The sequence below is a fragment of the Nyctereutes procyonoides genome, unplaced genomic scaffold (assembly GCF_905146905.1).
Source record: "Nyctereutes procyonoides isolate TBG_1078 unplaced genomic scaffold, NYPRO_anot_genome, whole genome shotgun sequence".
Classification (NCBI taxonomy): domain Eukaryota; kingdom Metazoa; phylum Chordata; class Mammalia; order Carnivora; family Canidae; genus Nyctereutes; species Nyctereutes procyonoides.
This window is the reverse complement of record NW_026575133.1, coordinates 32,721,168-32,743,324: the sequence shown is the minus strand read 5'-3', so window position 1 is coordinate 32,743,324 and position 22,157 is coordinate 32,721,168. Positions and strand designations below refer to the sequence as shown.

The window sequence follows — 22,157 nt, the reverse complement described above, 5'->3', positions numbered from 1 at the left end:
CCCTGCCAGGAAGAGGGGGCCGCGGACCCTCTGCATAGGGGAGCGACCCAGGGTCGAATCCCGTGGGAGCAGTGCACACCCGTGCTTGGGTTTCAGAGGCTGAGCCTTGAACACGACATCGACCACCAGCCGTTCCGCACATGCCCTGTCTCACTGGGCACTCACTGTCCCCCTAGAGGCACGGGCTCCTCTCTGTCCTCGTCCTGGAGCTTGTCTCTACCTCGGGGCCAGCGTCCCAGGCCCTGGGACACACGCCTCCGAGGCTGCTAGTGCACGCTCAAGCCTCAGCGACAAGGTCAGGCTCAGAACCCTGCCCGACCGCCCCATAAAGCGGTCCCGTGATCATACACCGCCCAAGACGCCATGCGCCCCCGCGTGCTTGACGTGGCACGCGTGTTCATACGGTTACCGAGTCATTCACGGACTCCTGTCACCGGAACAGGACAGATGACACTTCCGCTCTGGGCTGGCTGATGTTCCTGACCAGTGTGGGCAGCTGCCGGGGCCCCCGTGTGGGCAGCCGGGACACCGTTGGCCTCGCTGCCCCCTTTCCACTCCAGTTGGCCCCGTTCCAGCCTTACTCCCTCCCAGCCTCCCCTGCACTCCACAGTCACCTTTGTGGCTGCAGTGACCTGGTGGGCTCCCCGGGGGAGGCAGCCCCCAGCTTTTCTGTCTCCTGCCCGCCCCATGCACCTGCTCCAGCTTGCACACCCAGTCCTTGGGCCTCCCGGGACCCTGTGCCACGGCCAGGCACAGGGGGTCTCCCGGACAGGGCCAGCCCTGAGCCCAGGGGCCAGCTGTAGGCCCATCTGCCCTGCTGGCTCCTGTTCTTTTCTGCTGGACCCTGGGAAGGACCCACAACCCTAGGGCCCCGGGGTCTTCGGAGAGGTGCTCAGTGTCCCCAGAGGAGACTCGTCCTGTGTCCTGACCCTGGGCAGGTGGCTGGCCCCCAGGTCAGTGCAGACATCCTCACTCATCCCTGCAGGTCCCCTGTCTTCTGTTGGCCTGGTGCCCCTGAGGCAGGAGCCCTGGTTGCTTTCAGAGAAGGACTAGCTGTGCCCACCTGCCCTGCACTGGGGGTCACCCTGGGCTCCACTGCCCCCCCCCTGCCCCTTGGCAGCCCTGCCTGCAGTACCCCCTGTTACCTCCAAGCCCCTGGGCCCCCTGTTACCTCCAAACCCTCTGTCTCTCCGACTAGGATTCCAGTAACTTTTTCAGCCAGTTTCTGAATCCATTAACATTTTTTTCCTTCTAAAGTCTTTTTTTCTTTGTTCCTTCTCTGGTGGGGGAGGGGAGGTAATACACCCCCCCCCCCTCCCGTTTAGAGGCTCTGGAAAGGAGAGCAGATGAAGAAGGCTGGTCCGCTGCACTGGACAATCCGAGGCTGCTGTGGGTTTGGGGAATTCTGGAATTCTGATGTGCAGCCCCGGGTGACAGCAGCCGAGCATAACCTGCCGGTGCCTCCCCCCCTTCGGAAACATTCCCCGCTCCCCCCTGCGCCATGAATTCCTACAGGGCGCCCGCTCGGCCAGGTGCTAGGTGCCTTCTCCGTGCTCCTGGCAGAGAGTGGTTGTGCGGGAGCCCGGGATGGCACTGCTGGGTGGAGCTCAAGGGACAGACGCTGAGCCCGTCTGGGAGGCCTGGGACTTGTCTCAGTGCCATCAAGGTCAAGTCCAGATGGGATGCGCTCAGGTCAGCCAGGCCGGGAGACCCGCAGTGGGTAGATGGTCAGTGGGACTAACCCAGTGGCCAGGGGTAAAAGTAACTCCCCCCATCTCAGCGGGGCACAGGCTGGTCTGCAGGTGGTCCTGAGGGATGGGGGCGCCCTCTCAGCCAGGCCCGCACTGGCCCAGGAATAACACCGGTCACCGCTGGTCAAGCGGGTCAAGGAGCCACACTGGGTCTCAGAGGTGCGGGTGGGTCAAGTGCAGCCTACAGGAAAGCCCCCCAAGCCTAGCACCACCCTGGGGTGGGGGTGGAGCCAGGAGAGGCGCTGGGGGTCAGGGCAGAGCCCAGGGCGCTGGGGGGTCCGCAGGGGCGAGGGGGCCGTTCGGCTGTCGCCGTGGGGGGCAGAAGGCGAGCAGAGGGGCTCCGGCTGTGGGCCTGGCTCCGCGGCAGAGCCCGGGGCTTCCCCAAGCCACCCCGTCCCCGGATTCCCCGCGACCAGGTCCGCGCGCAGGCGGCCGCGGTTCCCACCCGCCTCTGGGGCTTTCCTGCGCGCCCGGGCTCCGCCGGGTCAGACGCGCGCCCCGGCCCCCAGCGGCCCGCCAAGGTCGTGGCGACCCCGGGGCGAGCGCGGAGGCCGTGGTCCGACCGGGCGGGGCGGGGGCGGGGGGGGGGGCTCTGGGCCACTCGGACCGCGGGTCCCGGGAGGGGCTCCGGCTGCGGCCTCGCGGGGCGGGGGGGGGGGAGGGGGCAGGGACCCGGCGAGGCGACCCCGAGGCCGCGGGTGCAGGAGCGCGGGGCTGGCGGCCAGACTCCCCGCGGAGCGCCCGCCCCTCCCCCGGGGCGCGGCCGCAGGGCCCGCTGGGCTCCCGCCCCGAGCGCCTGCCGCGCCCACCCCCGCCCGCCTCGGCCCCCGCGCGCCGTGTCCCTGCGCCCCGCCCGGTCCCGCCTCGCGACGCGCAGGGCCGCGGGGTGAAGTGCAAGACCGCCCCGCCCCGGGCAGCCGGCTTGGCGGGGAAGGCCCGGCGAGGGGGGACCCGCGGGCCAGAGTCCCCGCGCCCTGCAGACCAGGGCTCTCCCCACCGCCTGGGGGCCCCCCACGCCCTCCCCCTCGCCCTCCCCCACGCCCTCCCCCGCTCCTGTCCCCGCCTCCTCCTGGCTGTGCGGCCGCGGGGTTCGGGCGGGCCACCCCCTCCGGTGCGCGGTGGGCCCTCGGCGTGACCCCCCCCCGCCCCGCCCCGGCCCCGCCCCCGCGCTCGCCCCGCCCCGGTCTCTCCGCCCTGGCCCCGCCCCGGTCCCGCCCCCCGCGCTCGCTCCTCCCCGCTCGCTCCTTCCTGGCCCCGCCCCTGCCCCGCCCCCCGCGCTCGCCCCGCCCCGCTCCTCCCGCCGGCCCCGCCCCGGCCCCGCCCCCGCGCACGGCAGTCGGCGGAGCCGGCCCCGCCGCAGGAGCCGCCAGCCCGGGCCGGGCGCTCGGGGCACCGCCGGCCGCTCCCGCTCCCGCTCCCGCTCCCGCTGCGGCTCCCGCTCCCGCTCCCGCTCCCGCCCGCGGGCGGGCCATGTCTCCGGCCCCGGCAGCCGCGCGCACCCAGGCCCGGCGATGAGGAGCGGCGCGGAGCGCAGGGGCAGCAGCGCCTTGGCGCCCCCCGGCTCGCCGCCCCCCGGCCGCGCGCGCCCCTCCGGCCCCGACGCGCCCCCCGCGCCGCCGCCGCCCGCCACCGGCCAGCCCCGGGCCCGGGACGCGGGCGATGTCCGCGCGCAGCCGCGCCCCCTGTTCCCGTGGAGCAAGTGGAAGAAGAGGATGGGCTCCTCCATGTCGGCGGCCACGGCGCGGAGGCCGGTGTTTGACGACAAGGAGGACGGTGAGCGCGGCCGCTGGGGGCGGGACGGGGCTGGGGCCTGGGATTGCCCCGCGTCGGACACCGCGGCGCGGGGGGGGGGGGGGGGCCCGGGGGCTCCGTTTCCCGGGAAACTCGCGCGGGGAGCCCGAGGTGCCCACGCGCCTGCCGGCTCCCGCCTGCGCCCTCGTGTCCAGCGGGGCAGCGTGGGGAGGGGCTCGGCCGGGTCTGCCGCCCACCGCGGCCAGCGCTGCAGGTTCTCCTTTTCCTTTTGGGGGCGATGTGCAGGCTCCGTGAACTCTGCACCTGTGCGTGCGCCTTGGCGAAGGAAGATGCCCGCCCCACAGGTGGCGAGGTCCAGGCCCTGGGAGCTCTGGGTCTGGCCTGCCCGGTGGCCGGGTGGCCGAGTGGCCGGCGCCGCGGGCCCAACCTTTGCGTTGAGATGTGCAGCAGCGGTGGCTTTGCCTTTGTGCAAAGACCTGCCCTCTGGGGACCCCCTTGGAGGGTTTCCCCTCAGGTCCTCTTGCAGGTGACGCTGCTGGTCCAGGGAACCCGCATCTCTTGAGAGGCCATGCGGAGGCAGGTGCGCTGGGGAAACAGGTGATAGGCCACCTTTGACTCGGCGCCTACCTGTGGGGAAGGTCCGCCTCTGGGCACCGCGGTACAGTCACAGCTCTTTTCTACAGATGTCATGCGGATAATTTAAGTGGTACGAGGATGACACATTTGATGTTTTTTTGACATTTTCTTAAAATAGTCGAAATATGCATTTTGCATTTTGTAGGCAGCCTGCAGAGGTAGGATGGGTCTTTTATAATTTTAGAGCACAGCTCAGCACAAGAGCCCAAGCTATTTATTCTGATAAATAATTTAAGCATTAGAGGAAATTACCGGAGTACGACCTCAGGCCAGTGGGGATGAATGTGCAGGCCGCGTGCAGGCGGTCACCAGGGCGATGGAGAGGCTGCTGTGGCTGCAGGGGGGGGGGCGGTGCTGGCTCCGCCGAGCCTGGCCTGAGCCTGGCCACGGCCAGCGGGCGGCGGGGGGGGAGGCCACGGGTGCTGGACTCGCCGAGGTGCCTCCCCGGCTGCCACATCGGCACGGCGTGTTCCCGGTCTGCCCGTCATCGTGTTCCGCACTCTGGGGCCGCGGAAGTCACTGCTGTGAATGTTCCCTATGTTCTACACTTTTGTTTTTGACGTGGATATTCCGAGTAGAGACAGCGCAGGGTGAATCAGGCGCCGGTCAGGAAGCAGACTGACGTCTCGCTTCTCCGGCTGCGGGATGAGAGAATGTCTGAGAGACGCGTGTGGGTTCGGCGCTGGCCGGTGTAGCCAAGAGCTGGCCGCCCTGTTCGTGCCTTCGCCTTGGGCTCCCCGAGGCGGAGGACGCGGAAGGAGAGAGACTGCTGTCGCTCCAGGGCCGCCGCCTTGAGCGTTTTCGCGTAGGGTTCTTCTGTGTGCTCAGATTTCAAGGATCATTAAAAAGGCAAAAAGAGCACAGGATCTGTTTCCGCTGCTCACGGTCTGAGTTGAGGATCCCCTCAGTCACCCCTGTACCTGCCCGGAGGAGGCCGGCCGCCGCTGGAGCAGCTGCTGCGGGCGGGTGGGAGGTGGCTGCCTTGGCTACAGGTGCTTGCGCCTTAGGACACGTGACCGTCGGGGACAGGCTCATCGCTCGGCACAGCGGCCACGTCCCCGGATCGCACGCACCTCGGGACTTACCTGGGCTTTGTTTGGTGAGATTGGGAGGCTGAGCCTGGCCTGGGCTCGGCCGCCCCCGGTTACCTGTATCTCGCGTTTGCGCGGCATCGCCGGGGCACGTGCAGCTCAGGCGTCAGGGCACACGCTCGCGGAGAGGGCCGCGGGTGTATCTAGAGGCGAGGACTGGGGTTCGGAAGGGAGGAGGGGGGTCAGGGGGCGTGCCGTGGCGCCTGACCCCCGCGCTCTCGCAGGCCGGGGTGCGAAGTCACCCCTCCTCGCCCCTCCAGACAGGGCTCGCCTTACTTTGTCGGCCCCGCTGCCAGGCGGGCTTGAAGAGGCGGCGGTGTTGTGCTGCAGACGTGCATTTACTGTGACTGCACGGTTGCCATGGCGACGGAAGTCCTTCGGATGAATTTTTTGGATTAAAACTCCCAATTAATATATCAAGTTTGGTATGCAGAGAGCAGGGAGAAAGGGAAACGGGGGCACTTTAACTCAGTGCCAGGTAAATCCCTGTGGTTGTGATGTCGACGAGACGTCCCGGTCCCCGCCAGTCCCCGCCGGTCCCGCGGAGTGAGTCTACAGCCCCCGGGCTGGCGCAGCAGGCGCCGGGCGCATGTCCAAGTTCTCGGCGCCTCTGCCTCACGCAGGAGCCGGGGCACCTTTCCCTCCCCCCCAACCCCGCGCCTCCGCCACGCGATCCCTTGCTGGGGACTTCAGGGGCTGAACCCGCCAGGGCACCCCAGGACACCTGCCTTTCCTGTCGCCCTGCCCCAGAGCTGCACCAGTGCGGCTTTGGAGACCCCGCATGCGGTGAGGTTGCCGAGGGGGCTCCGGTGCTGCCTGCGGAGCAGGTGCGTGACCGGGGGGAGGGGGAGGGCCTCTCCTCCACAGTCGTGGCCAGCACCGGAGCCCCATGTGACAGCAGCTTACCAGCGGGGAGTCACTAACCGGATGCAGGTTTGCTCCCCGTAGAGCAGCCTGGGAGGGAGGGAGCCCTTGAAGGCGGAGGACTCTGGCCCCGGCCAGGTGGGGGTGGGGGTGGGGGTGGGGGTGGGGGGCGCGCCAGGGCAGGAGGCCGCCAGATTCTCAAGTCACCCTCCTTGGAACGTAAAAAAAGCCTTTGTCTTTTTCTGATTATAGAAGCATCAAAATCTATAAATGCATGTGCTTTCCTGTTTTTCTTGAAATTGTCCTAAATAGAAGAATCCCGACGCACGTAGGTTCAGCACCGAGGCTCTGCACAGTGAACGTGCGCTGTGCCTCTCCCGCAGCCTGGTTCTAGGAATGTTCTCACACTTCCAGCGCCGGAGAAACACTGTCTTTTCCCTTCACGCAGAAATGGGATCGCAATCCATATATGGTTTGGTGGTAACCTGCTCTCTTGCTCAGCGGGGTGTCGCCCACGTGAGGGATCTACAGCAGCGTTGTGGGCGCCTCACGGCCGGGCACAGTCCTCCAGCCTGGCTGGGCGCTGGCCTCCCCGCGCCTGGTCCCCGCCCCCTGGAAGTTGCCGTGGCAGCGCGGCACCCGGCCGGGCAGGCCCTGCTGGGGCTCCCACGGGCGGCGGGCTGGTCGCTGCCCTTCGCCGCCTCTGCGCATGTACCCTGTTCCCGGTCACGTCATCTCCCACTATAGGACGCCGCGCTGTCTGCCTTCCTTCAGTGTCACAAGCGGCCTGGCAGTGGGCATGTCCGCGTGTCCACGTTCCTGCACTGGGGAACGAGCTTGCCGCCCCAGGGCTGTGTCCCCGTCTTCTGACCGGTCGGCTTCCACAGGAGCTGTCATCTGAGAGCCCGCCGCTGCCCTGGGCGCTGCTTCCAAGGCGGCCACCAAGGATGTGGCTGCTGAGTGCGGGGTGACCAGACCGACGGGGCAGCAGTCGGGGAGCGGCCGGGGAAGGGCAGCAGGGCCGAGACGTCCACGGAGCCGCCTGGACGGGCGGCCAGCCATCGCTTGCTCTGGGCATGCTCAGAAGTCCTCTTGCCCCGAATCCTCACCAACCCTGGCTGCTAGTGGGGTTTTAAGTTATTTTTTTTTAAGATTTTATTTATTTATTCATGAAAGACACAAAGAGAGAGAGAGAGAGGCAGAGACAAAGGGAGAAGCAGGCTCCATGCAGGGAGCCCGATGCAGGACTCGATCCCAGGACCTGGGGTCACGACCTGAGCCAAAGGCAGGCGCTAAACCGCCGAGCCGCCCGGCTGCCCATGTTTTAAGTTTTTGTAAGTTTTTGATGTATTAACGCGTTGAGCTCGTCTGCTTGCTGGTGGGATTGGTCACCTGTGTGCTTTCGGCGCTGGGGGCGTCCGTGTCCTGTGAATTGGTAGCAGCTCCTGAGCCCGGGCTCCTGCCAGGCCCGTGACCGCCGTGTCTTGGGCCGTCCCTGCCCACAAAGCCTTACCCTTGCACGGCCCCCGACACGTGCCTGTGCCATTTACCTTGCAGCACGGTTTTTTGGGTTTTTTTTTTTTTTTTTTGGTACGGATGTGTTTAATTTTTCTGTGGCCGGATCCATCAATAGCTTCCTTTCGGGGAGGGGCAAAAAAAAAAAAAAAAAAGAAAAAAAAAATAGCTTCCTTTCTGGCAGTTTCTGGCTTTGGTGTCGCGTTACTACCGTTGACGAACGTGCGTCGGGGCTTCCTTCGGTGTGGACGTGGAAACTTCCAGTCCGTCGGGAGTGCCGTGTGACGCGGCCGTGAGGTCTCCCCCCTGGGGCCCCCTGCTTTCTGAAGTCGAGCGCACTGGGGCTGTTTCTAAGTTTAAACCGTCCTTTGTCGTGTGTGCTGGCTGTGACCGGCATCTCCGCGCGCCGTACTCCGCGCCGCTTAGCGCTCGGCGCAGCAGGGCTCTTCTGGGCCCACGGCTCGTCCTGGAAGCGGCCGCGCCGCCGAGACCCTGGCGGGTTCCCAGAGCTGTTGGGTTGCGCTCGGCGTGGGCTTTCTCGTGCTCGCTCATGTCACCCGTCACTTCACGGGGCTTGTGCCCTACTTTTCATCCACATCCCCGAGAGCTCGCGGGGCGGAGGAGAGCAGCTGGGTGCACGCGGGGCTGGCCCGACACTGCTATGAGGCTGTAGTTTGGGGGTCAGGCCCCTGTTTGTTGGGAGCCTGTTTCCAGGGGGCACGGCCTGGAGCGTCAGGAGTGGCGCGGGGCGGGGCGGCGGGCTGACCGGGGTTCCCACCCGTCCCTGCGCATAGGCCTCCCTTGCTGGCTGCAGACCCCGGGGCCCTACCGGCCGGTGGAACCGTGCCGAGTCCCGTGAGGTGGGTGTTTGGGTTCAGGTTGGGCAGGAGGGCACGCAGGCCCCTTGGGAAGCCCCCTTGCACGTCCATTCCTGGGTTTCGGGGCTCCTGGGCCGCACCCCAGCTTCCCCGAGGGCCTGTGGGCAGCCGCGAGCTCGCTCGCTGTGTTTCTCCCCGCGTGGCTCACAAGGCTGGTCCTAGAATGGACTTGGGACCTACTGTCACGTCAGCTCTGCCTGCCTATCCATCTGGTTGTGTGTTTTAAAGTGCTAAAAATAAGCCGATTTTCTTTTAAAAATTTAACCACCCAGCTCTCCAGCCGAGAAGTAATGTGGGAATGCGACGCGCGTGTTTGCTCGGGGCTTCTCCCTAGGGGTGGCGGTCCCAGGGGAGCGAAGCACGGAGAGCGCTGACTGTGCCCAGGGTCAGGGCAGCCCGAGCGGGGTCCCCGCCCCACCGTGAGCCGGGGACTGCACATTCCCACCCCGCGGGTCTGTGTGGGGCCCAGGAGCCTGCAGCTCCCACCAGCTCCCCTGTGACGCTGCTGCGCCCGAGCTTGGATCCACTCTGGGTGGGGAGGGCTGAGCAGTGTGCAACACGGGTGGTGGTGGAGGCCGGGAGCCCCGGGGCTCGGGTGGGGACCCCACGCTGCTCCCCCTCTAGGGTCATGCTGGCTCTCACCGTGAAGCCGCCGGGGAGGGCTGGCCCCGTGGCTCGGGTGCTTGTATTTCCATGTCACTCCTCCCAGGGACGGCCCGTTACACACGGAACCGCACGTTTCCACGGCCTCCCTTTATTGTGCGTGGGGACTTGGCATCGTTCCTCTGACCCCTTCCCAGGGCTGCTGGTGCGAATGCCGCCAGCTGGGGCGTGTTGATGCTCCCTCCCAGAGCTGGCTGCTGGGGGCCACGTGGCTTCCCACCCGTGGGTGGGGCCCCACGCCTGCAGCCTCCCGGGGCGGATGGTGCTGTCTGCCCTCCTGGGGACCCGGGCAGCCGCTCTGGCCCCCTTTAAGCCACTTGGTTCCTGTTTCAAGGGCTGGTACCCAGTTCCCTGTCTGCGGGAAGCCTTGGGCAGTGCGGGCCCAGCTGGCACTTTCCCCTGCCTGGCAGAGACACACGCAGCCCGGGCCTCCCCAAACCTGCCCACTCCACGGCCGCGGGTGTCGCCCTTCCTGCTGGCGGCTGTGCCCACGAGCGCTCAGCCCTCCCTGCCCCTGCCCCCCTGCCTCCCCACCCCTGCCCCATCTCTGCTCCCTGTCCCTGCCCCATCCCTGCCCCATCCCCGTCCCACCCCTGCCCCATCTCTGCTCCCTGTCCCTGCCCCATCCCTTTCCCGTCCCTGCCCATCCCTGCCCTGTCTCCGCCCTGTCCCTGCCCCATCCCTGCTCCCCGTCCCCATCCCGCCCCTGCCCCGTCCACTGTGGGTGGGATCACTGTCCCCCCAGAGCTCCTCGGGCGCGCGGCCTGCCCACCGGGCTGAGCTGGCTGTGCGCCCACAGGACGTGCTGGGCTACTTTTCTCGTCTCCGAACACCGGCTGGATCCAGACGCTGAATGATTTTAATGATCAGAATTTGAGACAATTTGGAAGAAGCTGTAATTAATAAAATTATTGTTATTTTTAAAATCTGGGATGCCTGCTTCATCAAAAAAAAATGTTTCTTTCACTGACCTACAATCTATTATTTTAAAAATCAAGGCGAGGACCGTGTGGCCGAGGGCGGAGAGCAGCCTGGGGCTCGTCCCGCGTGGCTCCACTAGCCGCGACGGGGCCGCCTCTCTGTCCCCGCTGCCCCCCCGCGGTGTGACACGGACGGTCCCCAGCTCGACGGCTCAGGCGCAGGCCCGTGCCGCCCCTGTGAGAACCCTGTGCGTGTTATTTAGGTTCCGAACAAGGAGATGGTGTGGGTGGGAGTCAGTGTCGCCCCCAATTTATTAAAAATAGGAGCTGAGTACATTCACTTTCTCACAGCGATTTTGAAAGTTGACTTCAGAAAGGTCTCTGCTTTCAGAATTCACATCATGACTCCTCGTGCTTTGTATGCAGAAGGCACAACTTGTGGCAAAAGCAAGAAATAGGCGACTTTGTCATTTCTTTGTGAGCGTCAGGCGGGGTGCGGACGCGCGCGCCTTCTCCAGGGTGACCCCGCGGGGCAAGGAGGGGGCTGATGGGTGCTTGGTGCGTCGGGCCCCCACTGGCACCCGCTGGCCGCTGTCCTTCCCCGGGGCCAGGGCCGGGTCTCCGCACCCCTGTTTACTGCTGGGGACAAGCTGCCCCGCGACCTGTGACGCGGCGACACCTGTTCTCGTTATTTGTCATGACGGGTCAGGGCCACTCCTGCCGACGCGGGGCCTGGTTCGCAGCTGGAACCCAGGCGGGTCACGTCCTGGGGTGTCGGGTCTCGTGCCCGCCGCTATTCCTGTCACCTGTTACCTAACACATCGCCTCAAAACTTAGCGGCTCACAGCGGTCCCCTTGGCTCTGTTTCTGCGGCCGGCGGGTGGGGAGCGGCCCTTCCCGTGCACGTGGCTCGGGGCCCCGTGAGGTTGCCGTGCAGCTGTCGCCGTGGCTGCGCCGCCCGCAGCTCGGGGGGCTGCTCCCCACACGTGGGCTTCCCCTGGGGCCGCTCACGTGGCTGTGCACCGGGCCACCGGCCTCTCCAGGAGGAAGCCGCAGTGCCATCCGGGACACAGGTTGGCGGCCACAGCCTGTCGCCTCCACCTTATGCCGTTGGGCCCACGTCGCGTATCCTAAACCACCACTTGCCCTCCGTGGTCTCAGGGCTTCTCCGTGTCCACTGGTCACGGGCGAGCGGGCCGTCCTCCCCACACCGGGCGCGCTGAGGCTGGGGCTGGGGCACGGGGTTGGCAGGGACGGGCACCGTGTCGCTTCCGCCGCACTCCGCGGTCCGGCTCTGGTCCAGGAGGGAGGTGCACGGGGCCAAGGCTCTGCACCTGGGGCGGCCGGGGGGGGGGGCTGCCAGAGAGCTGGACAGGGTGGGAGGGGGAGAAAGGGGGAGGGGGGGCTGGGGGTTGGGGATGAGCGGAAGCCCCAGCCCGGCTGTCACCCGCCTTCCCAGCGTTGGGTGAGTTCCCTCTTGGCTGCGTGAGGACCCGGCACCTCCCAGCACCGCGGCTGCTGATTCGAGCCCCCGGGGACCCTGGGACACACTGAGCTCAGTCCGGGCCTCCGAGGGGAGGCGCTGTGAGCCCGAGATCCAGGAGGCCGTGCACCTGCCGCTCCCTGGGTCCCCACCCGCTCACAGGTGCTCCCCAGGGAAGGTGGCCGTGGCCTGGCTTCAGAGTCCCCTTTGCTGCCCCGGGGACCTGCCTGTGGCCCCGCAGGGTCACGTCAGTCCTTTGGCGTCTCCTTCTCTTCAAGAATCAAGGTCCCCTTGTGTTCCTGACGTCGTAGTTGAGCTCCGCGGGCGGCAAGGATCTGCAAAGTCTGCGCATGACGGGGACAGTGGGGCGCAGGGACCCGGGGAGGAAGGCAGCCGCCGAGCGGGGCCCCGTCCCCACATGTGTGCCTGGCGCGGGCCTGGGCGGGGGCCGTGTGGCTGCATGTGCCGGGGGGAACCCTGGGCCTCCTGCCTGTCCTGCCAGGTGCTTCGGGCGGCGAGTGGGAGCCGAGGGGGTGCTGGCGGGCGCGGGGGGTGCTGTGCGGGCTTATGGGGCATGTCGACGGAGACCCTGGACCACCAGGGGCGCGTTTCTTGGGACTGGGAGTCAGCCAGTGGCACCCCCCGTTAGTGGCACCGTGACAGCCTTTGCCCCGAGCCCACGGCGGTTGGAGTGCGTGGAAGTCAGGCCCAGTCCATGAGGCGCCCCCGGCGGTGGGTTGGCACGACACTGAGCTAGACGCTGTGGGGACGGGGACAAGCCCGAGAGGGGACCCTGTCCCCGGGGCCTCCCCGCCGCTCCCCACCTGCCCCCGCTGACCCAGCTCCTTCCCGGGCCCCGGTGTGCGGGGGACGCGTTCGTGATCGGGCGCGATGATTAACGGCCTCCCCGTCACCCTCAGACGTGTCCTGCTTTGGGTGACGGATTACGAGGCTGCTCATCTAGCGCCAGACACTCTCGCCAGGATGATCCTCTTTTTTTTTTTTAACTTTATAGCTTTTTATTATATAACCAAAAGTGACAAGAAAAAATATGAGGAAATCCAGCGTCTTATGTAACCTCAGCCCGGATACCACAGCCTCGAGCGTTCCTCGTGCCACCCCCCCGCCGGCCCCCGTCCACGCTCCGTGCGCACAAAGCTCGTATGACTCTTTAGAAACTTTTTCCTTGATCTTTTAGATTTACAGCAAAGCCGGGAAGGCAGCGCAGCGAGTCCTCACGCCTTGTTTCCGTGCACGTCGAAGTCGGTGCGGCGTGTACGTGGGGAGCCCTCAGGGACGCGACCCCGTCCTGGCCGGGGCCGTCTGGGGGCGCGGATGTGCAGAACGGGTGTGTGCGGTGTGCACGCGTGTGCGGGTGTCCGTGTGCACGTGTGTGCGTGTCGGGGGATGTATCTAGGGGAGCAGACTCGCACAGCCGAGGAGGCCAGGTGGGCACGTGGGCTGCAGGCCTGGGAACCCGCGAGGCGACACGCAGTCCCGGGCCTAGGGCAGGACCCGAGCTGCGCCGACCCGGGCGGCGAGGCAGGAACAAGAGGAGAAGCCCCCTTCGTCCGTTAGGGCCCCGCTGGCTGCGCACCTGTTGCGGCGAGTCCACGGACCCCGGCGCCCCGCCACCCGGAAGCACCCCAGGCAGGGCAGGACGGTGTGGTCGGGCACCCTGGGCAGTCACGCTGACCCGGGGATTGACGGCCGAGTACCCCAGGGCTACGGTCCAGTCCGGCTTCCTGGGTCCTCACGCACCATGTCCGCGCCACGGGCTCACTCCTGGTGGTCCTCAGCCACCTCCCGTGTGGTGACCCAACGTTTGGGCGAGGACGGGCCAGGTGCTTCGTAGGATTTGCGTGTGGTCTCCGCGTGGATACACTGGGGACGGGCACGGGCTGGAGCCCTCGGATCCTGCCCTCGGCCGGGGCGTGTCTGCCGCCCGCACTTGCTGACCCTGCCCCCCGGCTGAGCCCGCGCCGCAGGGGCCTCCACGGCCGGGGGACCGCGTCGTCCCCTCCACGCTGACCTGTTGGGAGGAGCCTGCACTTCCGGGCGGGCATCCTGCTCCACGCCCTTGAGGGAGGTGGCGTGTGCGTGATCGGGGACGCTGCACGGGTCCGTGTCTCCTGCCCCTTGGCATGGTGCTTGTTCTGTGCTTCGGGCCATAAGCCAACGTGGCCTCGTCCCTGTGTCTCCCGTGAGACAGCAGTGGCCCCTGCGTCCTGGTCCTGGGCACGCGCTGAGGCTGTGCTTTGTCCCCGCAGCCCTGGGTCAGCAGGGCTGTCCGGGGAGCTCTTGTCGGGGAGGGAGCCAGGTCCCCAGGCCCGGGTGCAGGGCCACTGCGTGTTCCCGGGAAGCCCAGGCCGACCTCATGATGGTCCCGTCGCCCCCCCTCCAGGGCACCTGGTCTGCACGCCGCAGGCAGAAGGCGTGTGATGTGATGTGGAAACTGCTCGGGGGCCTCTGGGGGCCGCACACGGCTGGGCCTGGCGCTCGCGTGTCGCACGTACACGAGTCCGCAGAGCACCAGTGTCAGACGAGGCCCCGTGGCCATGATGGGTCGAGACGAGAACGAGATCCCTCCGTGATCCACCTGAATATGACGAGGTCGCGAGCGTGGTCCAAGCCCTCGGGTCAGGCGCCCCTGCCCAGGCTGCTGCTCCGCCAGCCACGCTCCCGCCCGCCCCAGCCGTCTGCAGAGGCGCTGCCACGACGCCCCCTCGTAAAGCCGCCCGCCGGCCCGAACCTGCCTCCCCGTCCCCTGGGGCGCCTGCTGCTGCGATGCCCCGGTGACCCCTGCGGAGCAGGAATCCGTGCACCCGGCGCTGTCAGCCTTTCGCCGGAGCTGGGGCTCTTTGGTGGGGGCGCCGACGCCTGCGGCCCGGGTGCGGATCCCAGGTGGGGGCCCACAAAGCGTGTGCGGCCCTGCGGCCTGCCCCGGGGCATCTCGGGAGCCGCTGAGCCCGGGCCGCGGCCTGTGCTCAGGTCACGTTCGCAGCTGTTGGCTGGTTGGGCCGCGAGCTCATTCCGGAGGGTGGATGGGGCCGGGCACAGGACTGAGTCCCAGGGGCGCGGGGTGCCAGCGTCCCTAGGGCCTGCCGCGTGTGCCCGCCGAGTGGCAACAGGCTCTACTTGTCCCTGCTGCTCTGCTCCCCTCATCCCGCAAGACTCCTTGAGACCCCGTTGTCCTTGCGGGTGTCCAGGCCCCCGCGGCCCACGGCCCACGCTCCGGGGAAGGTCCTCTCCACGCGGCTGAGAGTAGTGCCGGGCCCGGCATCCTTGTCCCTGAGCCACAGCAGCATCTGCCCCGACCCTGCCTGGACCCCCTGCCTGAGGCTTCGGGCCCCCGCCACCGGGCCCCCGGCCGGCCCTTCTCTCCCGGCTCCGTCTCGCTACACTCACGCACCGGCCGCCTCAAATGTCATCCATATGCCGACTCCCAAATTTATATCTCCAGCCGGGACCTGCCTCCCACGTCCCAGACTTTTCTGTCCAGCCTCTGACTCGACACCACCACTCGTGTGTCTCATACGCTCAAATCTGGCCCCTCCCAACTCCAGTTCTGTTGCCCCGAGCCTCGACCCCCACCCCTGGGGCCGCGTGTCCTCACCCGGCCCCCCGGGTCCCCCGCTCCTGCTGCTCGGCGCCCTGCGAGGCCCTGCCTGCCCTCTGCCCCCGTCTGCTCCTGCCTGCCCTCTGCCGGGTGGCCACCCTCCGAGCAGCGCCCTCTCTGTCCCGCCTTGCAGGCGTCCAAGCTAGCGGGACGGCTCGTCCACTGCTCCTGGAGAGCTCGCCCCTCAGCCCCGTCAGACGAAGTGGCCCTGGCCCGGGGGTCCGGGCATGGGGGGGACCAGACACGGGGGGGGGCATGCACAGGGGGACCAGGCACGGGGGGGTGCCTGGGCACGGGTGGACTGGACACGGGGGGCCTGGGCACAGAGAGACCGGCCCCACCTCCCCAGCCGGCAGCAGCAGGGCGCGCTGGGCGTCTGGGCTCTGGCTCCTCTCCGGACGACTCTGTTCCAGCTTCTCTAGCAGGTGCTTTCTGGGCCGGGCTGTCCGCGCGGTTAGGCCAAGCCGCCTGGTCACTGGGAAATGTGGCCCCAGGAAGCTGGGTTCTAGGGCGCGTCGGGGCCGGGGCTGTGCTGCCCCGGCTGTCGGGGAGACGGACTGCACTTGCCTTGGGGCCACGTGTGATGGATGAGTCTCGGCAGATGCAGGTGCAAGTGTCCCGAAAGCTCCTTCCCCGAATTAGGTTGGAAAGTGCGTGTGGGCTGGTTATGAAACGCACGTCTGACAGGAGCCGGGAGTCCGCTGATGAGCAGGTGTGTGCCTCGTGTCCAGGGCCAGGGCCGCGTCCCTCCCAGGAGGGTGCTGGCGCCTCCTGGGGCTGTCACTGTGCTGGGGCGACTTTGGGGCCTGCGCCGGGTGTGGCTCGGACCACAGGAGCCCTGGGATCCCATAGGCTGGGGCACCGGCCGCTGCCCTGCAAGTGCTGGAGCCGGGGCCACCGATCCCAGGCTGGCTCCGCGGCGTGGACATCCAGGCCCGGACCATTTCAAGTCTGGGGGCCGGTCCCCTGCACTGCTGTGCCCGCGGCATGCCCCCCTCCACACCTGTGACAGGCGCATAGCCAGGCTCTGCCACGTGTCCCCAGGGCTGAGAACCACGTGCTAACCCCCGGGAGCACTGAGACGCCCGGGAAGTGCCGTCGAGGCAAGGCCGAGGGTCTGGGGGCGCGGGTGTTGCTTCCAGTGTCCCCAGCTTGGCAGGATCAGAGTGTGTGAGAGCCCAGCTGGCCGGGTGGATGCCTGCGCCGTCGGCGTCCGGGAGGGGCCCCCGCTGGGCACACGAGTGTTCCGGGGAGTGCATGCCCCACTGTCCCCTCCATGTGACACCTCGTCCCTGTGAGGTGGGAGGTGCCATGCTCGGCGTGCAGGACCCTCGGTGCAGCCTTCGTGGGCTGCTTCCCGGGCGCTGCTCACTCCTCGTGACTTCAAGAAGCAGCTGGGCTCGAGGGCTCAGGGGCCAGTTGCACGTCTGCGCAGGGGGCCTTGGATCCGAGAGACGCCCAGTCCTCGGGAGTTGGGACCACGGGGAGGGCGAAGGCCGCCGTCCTGCTGCGGCGTCTGTCTGTCTGTGCAGGCCGGGAGGTTAGGAGAGATGGTCGGGCGCCCACAGCGGACACGGAGCCCCTGCTGACTGCGTCCAGCGGCGCTGCAGGCCAAGATCCCCGGGCCGTGCGCAGGGTCGCAGGGCTGCGCCGGGGGCCGGGAAGTGAGGTTTGTGCAGCGCGGCCTAACCGAGGGGGATGGGGCTCCTGGGTCCTTGGAAGGCTGAGCCCCCCTCCCCCCCCCGGTGGGGGACGTGCATCCTCAGACTCCATGTGCAGAGTCGTAGACAGCGCTGCAGGCCAAGAACGCGGAGGGGACCCGGGTCACCTGGCTTCGGCTGCGCGGGGCGGTCCAGTGGAATCCTAGAAACCTTTACACAATGATCTCAAATTCCTCTTAATAAAAAAAAAAAATGAGCAATGCTCCAGAGAACAGGGGTTTGCTCGTCTGCAGACCGAGTTAATTGAAAGGCCCCGAAGGCTCCGTTAATTACCCGATGTGCGGTGTCTCAGCTTCCGACGCGGTTGCCACGGACGTCACCGTAGCGAGCGGAGGACGGCAGCAGAGCGCCGAGAGCCGCCCTCCGTGACGGCGAGGCGTGAGAGGGGTGAGGTGAGAGCCGTGGTCCCGCGAGCGCCCTCTGACTGGTGGGGCCTTGGCCCCCAGGGCACCATGCGGGATGTGGGCAGGGCCTTGGGTTGAAGCCTCGAGGGGTCTTGCGGTTCCTGGGCCTCAAGCCAGCCTCACAGACGGCAGCGCAGCGACCCGGCCAAGAAGACTGGCCTTCCCCCCGGAGACCATGCTCTTGCACGTGAGTGTGCATCCGTGTCCGTGTAGATGGACAGACATCGTCTCCGGGAGTCTCCTGTTGTGGGAACGTGCATCTCTCTCTGGCTCTCAGAGTGCACGAGGACAAGGCCACGTTGTGTCCACCCTGGGCTCCCTAGGGCCTTGCACATAGTAGGTGCTCAATAAATGCTTGTTGCATGCCACCAAGCTGGGTGGAAGGAAGAAATGCATGAGTTGATGTGGACGTGGTCTTTCTGGCCACTTGAGTGTCACACATGCCAGGTCTCCTTCGGGGAATGTTCTGGAGTGTGCAGGGGTCGAGGCCCAGACCTGCTCTCCTTTCTGGCTGGGCCCTGGGGGTGCTCGTGGGGCCTGGGGTGGAGGCCCCTGCTCGCCCACGGGGCGGCCGGCTGGTCTCAGAGGCTCTGCAGGGTCTCTCCAGCAGGAGACCCGGGGATCACGCCCTGAGCTGAAGGCAGACGCTCAACAGGTGAGCCACCCCGGAGCCCCTGTCTGTTAATTTTTATTTAAGTTCCATTTCAAGTTGATTTTTGTATTGATATGAAGGAAGGGTCAAGGTTCCCGCCACCCGTCCCTTCCTTCTTATCTTGCTCCCTCCCTCCCTCTCCTCACCTTCCCCGTCTCCCCTCTTCCTCCTCCTCCTTCTGCAGAAGGGATGTCTGATCTTTAAGCCAATACCAGACCGTATTGATTATTGTAGCTTTATGATACGTCTTGGAAGCAGATGTGTTTGCCGTCCAACTTCGTTCTTTTTAAAAAAAAAATTGTTTTAAAGATTTTACGTATTTATTCATGAGAAACACACACACAGAGAGAGAGAGGCAGAGACACAGGCAGAGGGAGAAGCAGGTTCCATGCAGGGAGCCCGATGCGGGACTCGATCCCGGGTCTCCAGGATCAGGCCCTGGGCTGAAGGCAGACGCTCAACCGCTGAGCCGCCCAGGTGCTCCTGTTCTTTTTTCAGAATTATTGTGACTATTCCAGAGTCTTTGCCTTTCCACCTCTATGTTGGAATCACCTGGCCAGTTCCTAAGCTCTGCTGGCTGAGACACTGGTTGGGATTGCATTCGGAGACAACGGACCTCTTAAAAATCTCGAGTCTTCCAGCCACGGACATGGCAAATCACGCTGCTCACTCGGGTCCTTACTCTCGCTCTGCTTTGTTTCGTCCTGTCAGCGCAGAGCTTGCACACGTTTTGTTGAATTTATCCCCCACACGTTGAATATTTAGAGGCAGGCGCAGCACAGAGGAGTCAGCACTGACCTGGGAGTGCAGCCGCTGCACCGTGAGCCTCTTCCACGAGCCCAAGAGTGCGGTGACCCCAGGGGAGCCAGAGAAGGGGGAGGAGGGAGTGTGACACGGGTCGTCTCTGTGCTCACGCAGTCAGTCGAGAACAACAGCCTAGTGCTCGTCCACGGCCCCCGCAGTAAGAAGCCTCTGGGTCGCGTGGAGGCCTCCGACAGGCGCTGCTACGTGGTGCTGGGGGACGCGAAGGAGACGTGGACGGAGGTCCCCGAGGGCAGCAAGGGCAGGAGGAAGACCGAGCCAGTCACAAGGACGCCATCTCCAAGATGTTCCTGCGTGGGCGCTTGGTCATCGTGGTCCTGCAGGCCCCGCTCATCCCTGGCGAGTACAGCCTCCTCGCGGTCAGAATTCTCTCCCTCATCCTGCGAGGACCTGCCCTTCGTAATGGGAATAATAAAGCCCTGTGTTTTTTCTAAAAAAAAAAAAATAGTAAAAAAAAATAATAATAGTAAAATTTAGAAAGATGAATTGTTGGGACATCTTGAGGGGCTCAGCGGTTGAGCACCTGCCTTCTGCTCAGGGTGTGACCCTGGGGTCCCGGGATCGAGTCCCGCGTCGGGCTCCCTGCATGGAGCCTGCTTCTCCCTCTGCCTGTGTCTCTGCGTCTCTCTCTCTCTCTCTGTGTCTCTCGTGAATAAATAAATAAAATCTTAAAAAAAAAAAAGAAAAATGAATTGTTGCACATCGACTGTATCCCAAAACCTTGCTGCACTCACCGATTCTAGTATCTCATTTGTCGATTTCCTCAGATTCTATACGATCGCATCATCTGTGAACAAAGATACTTTTATTTCTTCCTTTCTAGAACTTTCTGCCTTAGCGCACAGTCTAGGATCTCGGCACAGAGTTGAGCAGAAGTGGGTGAGCGGGCACCAGGCCTTTGTCCTGATCTTAGGGGAAGGCTCACCCTCAGGTGCGGTGTCAGCTGGGCTTCTTCCCAGATGCCCTTATCTGGTTGACGAACTTCCTCTTCCCGGGTGCTGGGGGTTTTGTTTTTAAACCATCAGTGATGTTGAATTTTTGTCAAGTGCTTTTCTCGTACCCGTGCAGGTGATCCCGTGATTTCCGTCCCTTCCTTGGCCAATGTGGTAAATTACGCTGTCTTTTGAATAGAAACCCAGCTTCGGGTCACTGAGTTGGGTTTTTATATGTTACCGAATTCAGTTTGCTAATATTTCATTAATAATTCTGACGCCCGTGCTCACTGGGGATATCGGTCTAGATCTTACTTTCTCGTAAAGCTCTCATCTGGCTTCGGTATTAGGTTTATGCTGGTCTCACGATATGGGTTGGAGGGGCTCCCTCCTCCTCCGTTCTCTGAAGTATTGGCTGGAGTCCACCCGCGAAGCCGTTTGAGCCTAGTGTTTTTCTTCGTGGGAAGATTTTACTTTATTTTAAAAGATTTTATGTATTTATTCATGAGAGACACACACACAGAGAGAGAGAGGCAGAGACACAGGCAGAGGGAGAAGCAGGCTCCACGCAGGGAGCCCGACGCGGGACTCGATCCCGGGACTCCAGCGTCACGCCCTGGGCTGAAGGCAGATGCTCAACCCAGGCGTCCCACCGTGGGAAGATTTTAATTACACATTCAGTTTCTTTACTGGAGACGACGTATTTGGATTTTCCATTTCTTCCCATGTTCGTTTTGGTGATTTGTATCTTTCAAGGACTGGAAGTTGCCCGTTTTGGCTAAAGTTGTCGGCTTCATTGGCATAAAATCTTCATTTTCCTTCTAACATCCGTAGTGATGCCTCCCTTCCGTTCCTGATGTTGACGTTTTCTCTGTGACCAGGAATGATTAAACCTCCGACCCTTCCTTCCGTCGTGTCTGGGTTTGCCTCACAGCTCCTGGTCTGCTGCTGGGTGCGTGCATCGCTGGCGCGGACGCGTGTGTTCGGTGTCTGGAACCCGTGGCCGTTACGAGATGCCTCTCCTTACCCCCCTTGGCTTCAAGTCTACTTTTTAAAAAAAATATTTTATTTATTCATGAGAAACTGAGAGAGAGAGAGAGAGAGAGGCAGAGGGAGAAGCAGGCTCCATGCAGGGAGCCCGACGCGGGACTCGATCCCGGGTCCCCAGGGTCAGGTCTTGGGCTGAAGGCGGCGCTAACCCGCTGAGCCTCCCGGGCTGCCTGTATGTTCGCGTTTAAGCCTACAATTGTGCTGTTTGTCCTGTTTTTCCTTTATCCCCATGTGTTACTGGTTTGTCGATTGTTTATCAATTTTCACACGTCAGGACCTAAGGGGAGGGGAGTCTTGGTCGCTGCGGACGCCAGCACCTGAGACCCGTGACCTGAACGTGTCCCTGGTCTTCGGGACGTGGGCGCAGGGCGGCAGCGCTAGGACCATGTGTCTGGACGGTCAGCGTGGTGCCCGCGTGGGACGGCGCTGCACCTGCCTCTTCCTGCGCCCTCTGCCACGAGTCCCCACCCCCGGCCCGCAAGCCTGCGCTCCCGGCTCCCCTGCAGCCTGGGGGCCCCCCGTGTGCGGTCTGGGTGGTCCCAGGCCTCGTTGGTCCTGGTCCTCTCCGGAAGGCCTCGTGCCTGTGTCCGGGGGATGCCTCCCTCAGTTGGCGGCCGAGGCCTCAGCAGCACGTCCCAGAACGTGGAGAAGCCACGATGAAGAGCGGCCCCTTCTGCGCCCGTCAGGCCCTGACTGTGCCGTGCTCTTTGTCCGTCCCGCCCCCGTTCTCTCGGCCGTTCGGGGGATGGCTGTGCCCCGTGTTTCCCTCGGGCCCCCTGGGCTCCCGGTGCGGTGGGGGCTGGGCAGGGCCTGCCGGGACAGCCCGGGAGCGCGTGGGGAGAAGTGGGAGCCATCTGGGCCCGTGGGGGCGGAGGGGTGGGAGGTGACAGCTGGCGGTTTCCATGCAGTCACCGCCACAGAGCAGCCTGCGGGCGCCAGCGGCTCATGCCAGTCGCTGTGGCGCTGGGTCATCTCCATGGCAGCCTCCGTGGGCACCCCTCTCCCCTCGGGGCTCCCGGCCTCTGCAGCTGCCGGGAGGCCGTCCCCACCCCCCGGACACCGCTCCGATGGCTCCAGTAGCAAACTGTGCCCTTGCCCGCGTCCGGCCTCAGGCCACAGCCCCAGCCCAGGAGATGGGGGGTCTGGGTCACCCGGCCAGGAAAGGCCGCCCGAGGCGCGGCTTCACTCGCAGGGTGGGATCTTCGCCCCCGTGCTCAGGACACTTGCGGCTTCCTCGAAACGCCCACCACAGCCTGTTGTGCTGCGTCCCCCCGGGGGGCACTGCCCCTTGGGGTCGCTCGGCCAGCAGGCCCCGGGTGCTGAGCGTGGGGAGGGAAGGCCGGAAAGCCGGGGCCGCCGGGGACGGCTTACACACCCAGCAGCAGGCTCCGGCGGGGCGACAGG

The 22,157-nt window shown here is 65.1% G+C and overlaps 1 protein-coding gene and 1 pseudogene across 1 annotated transcript in view; both read left to right on the top strand.

Moving 5' to 3' along the window:
• The first annotated feature begins 3,170 nt into the window (after nt 1–3,170).
• The window catches only part of STK32C (serine/threonine kinase 32C), a 65,220-nt gene continuing 46,233 nt past the window's right edge, over nt 3,171–22,157 (top strand). Inside the window, exon 1 of the mRNA XM_055346304.1 lies at nt 3,171–3,524. Coding sequence (XP_055202279.1) covers nt 3,263–3,524 — 262 coding nt within the window. The 5' untranslated portion in view covers nt 3,171–3,262. The remainder of the gene's footprint in view (nt 3,525–22,157) is intronic.
• LOC129493541 (small nuclear ribonucleoprotein Sm D2-like) lies at nt 17,473–20,145 on the top strand (annotated as a pseudogene).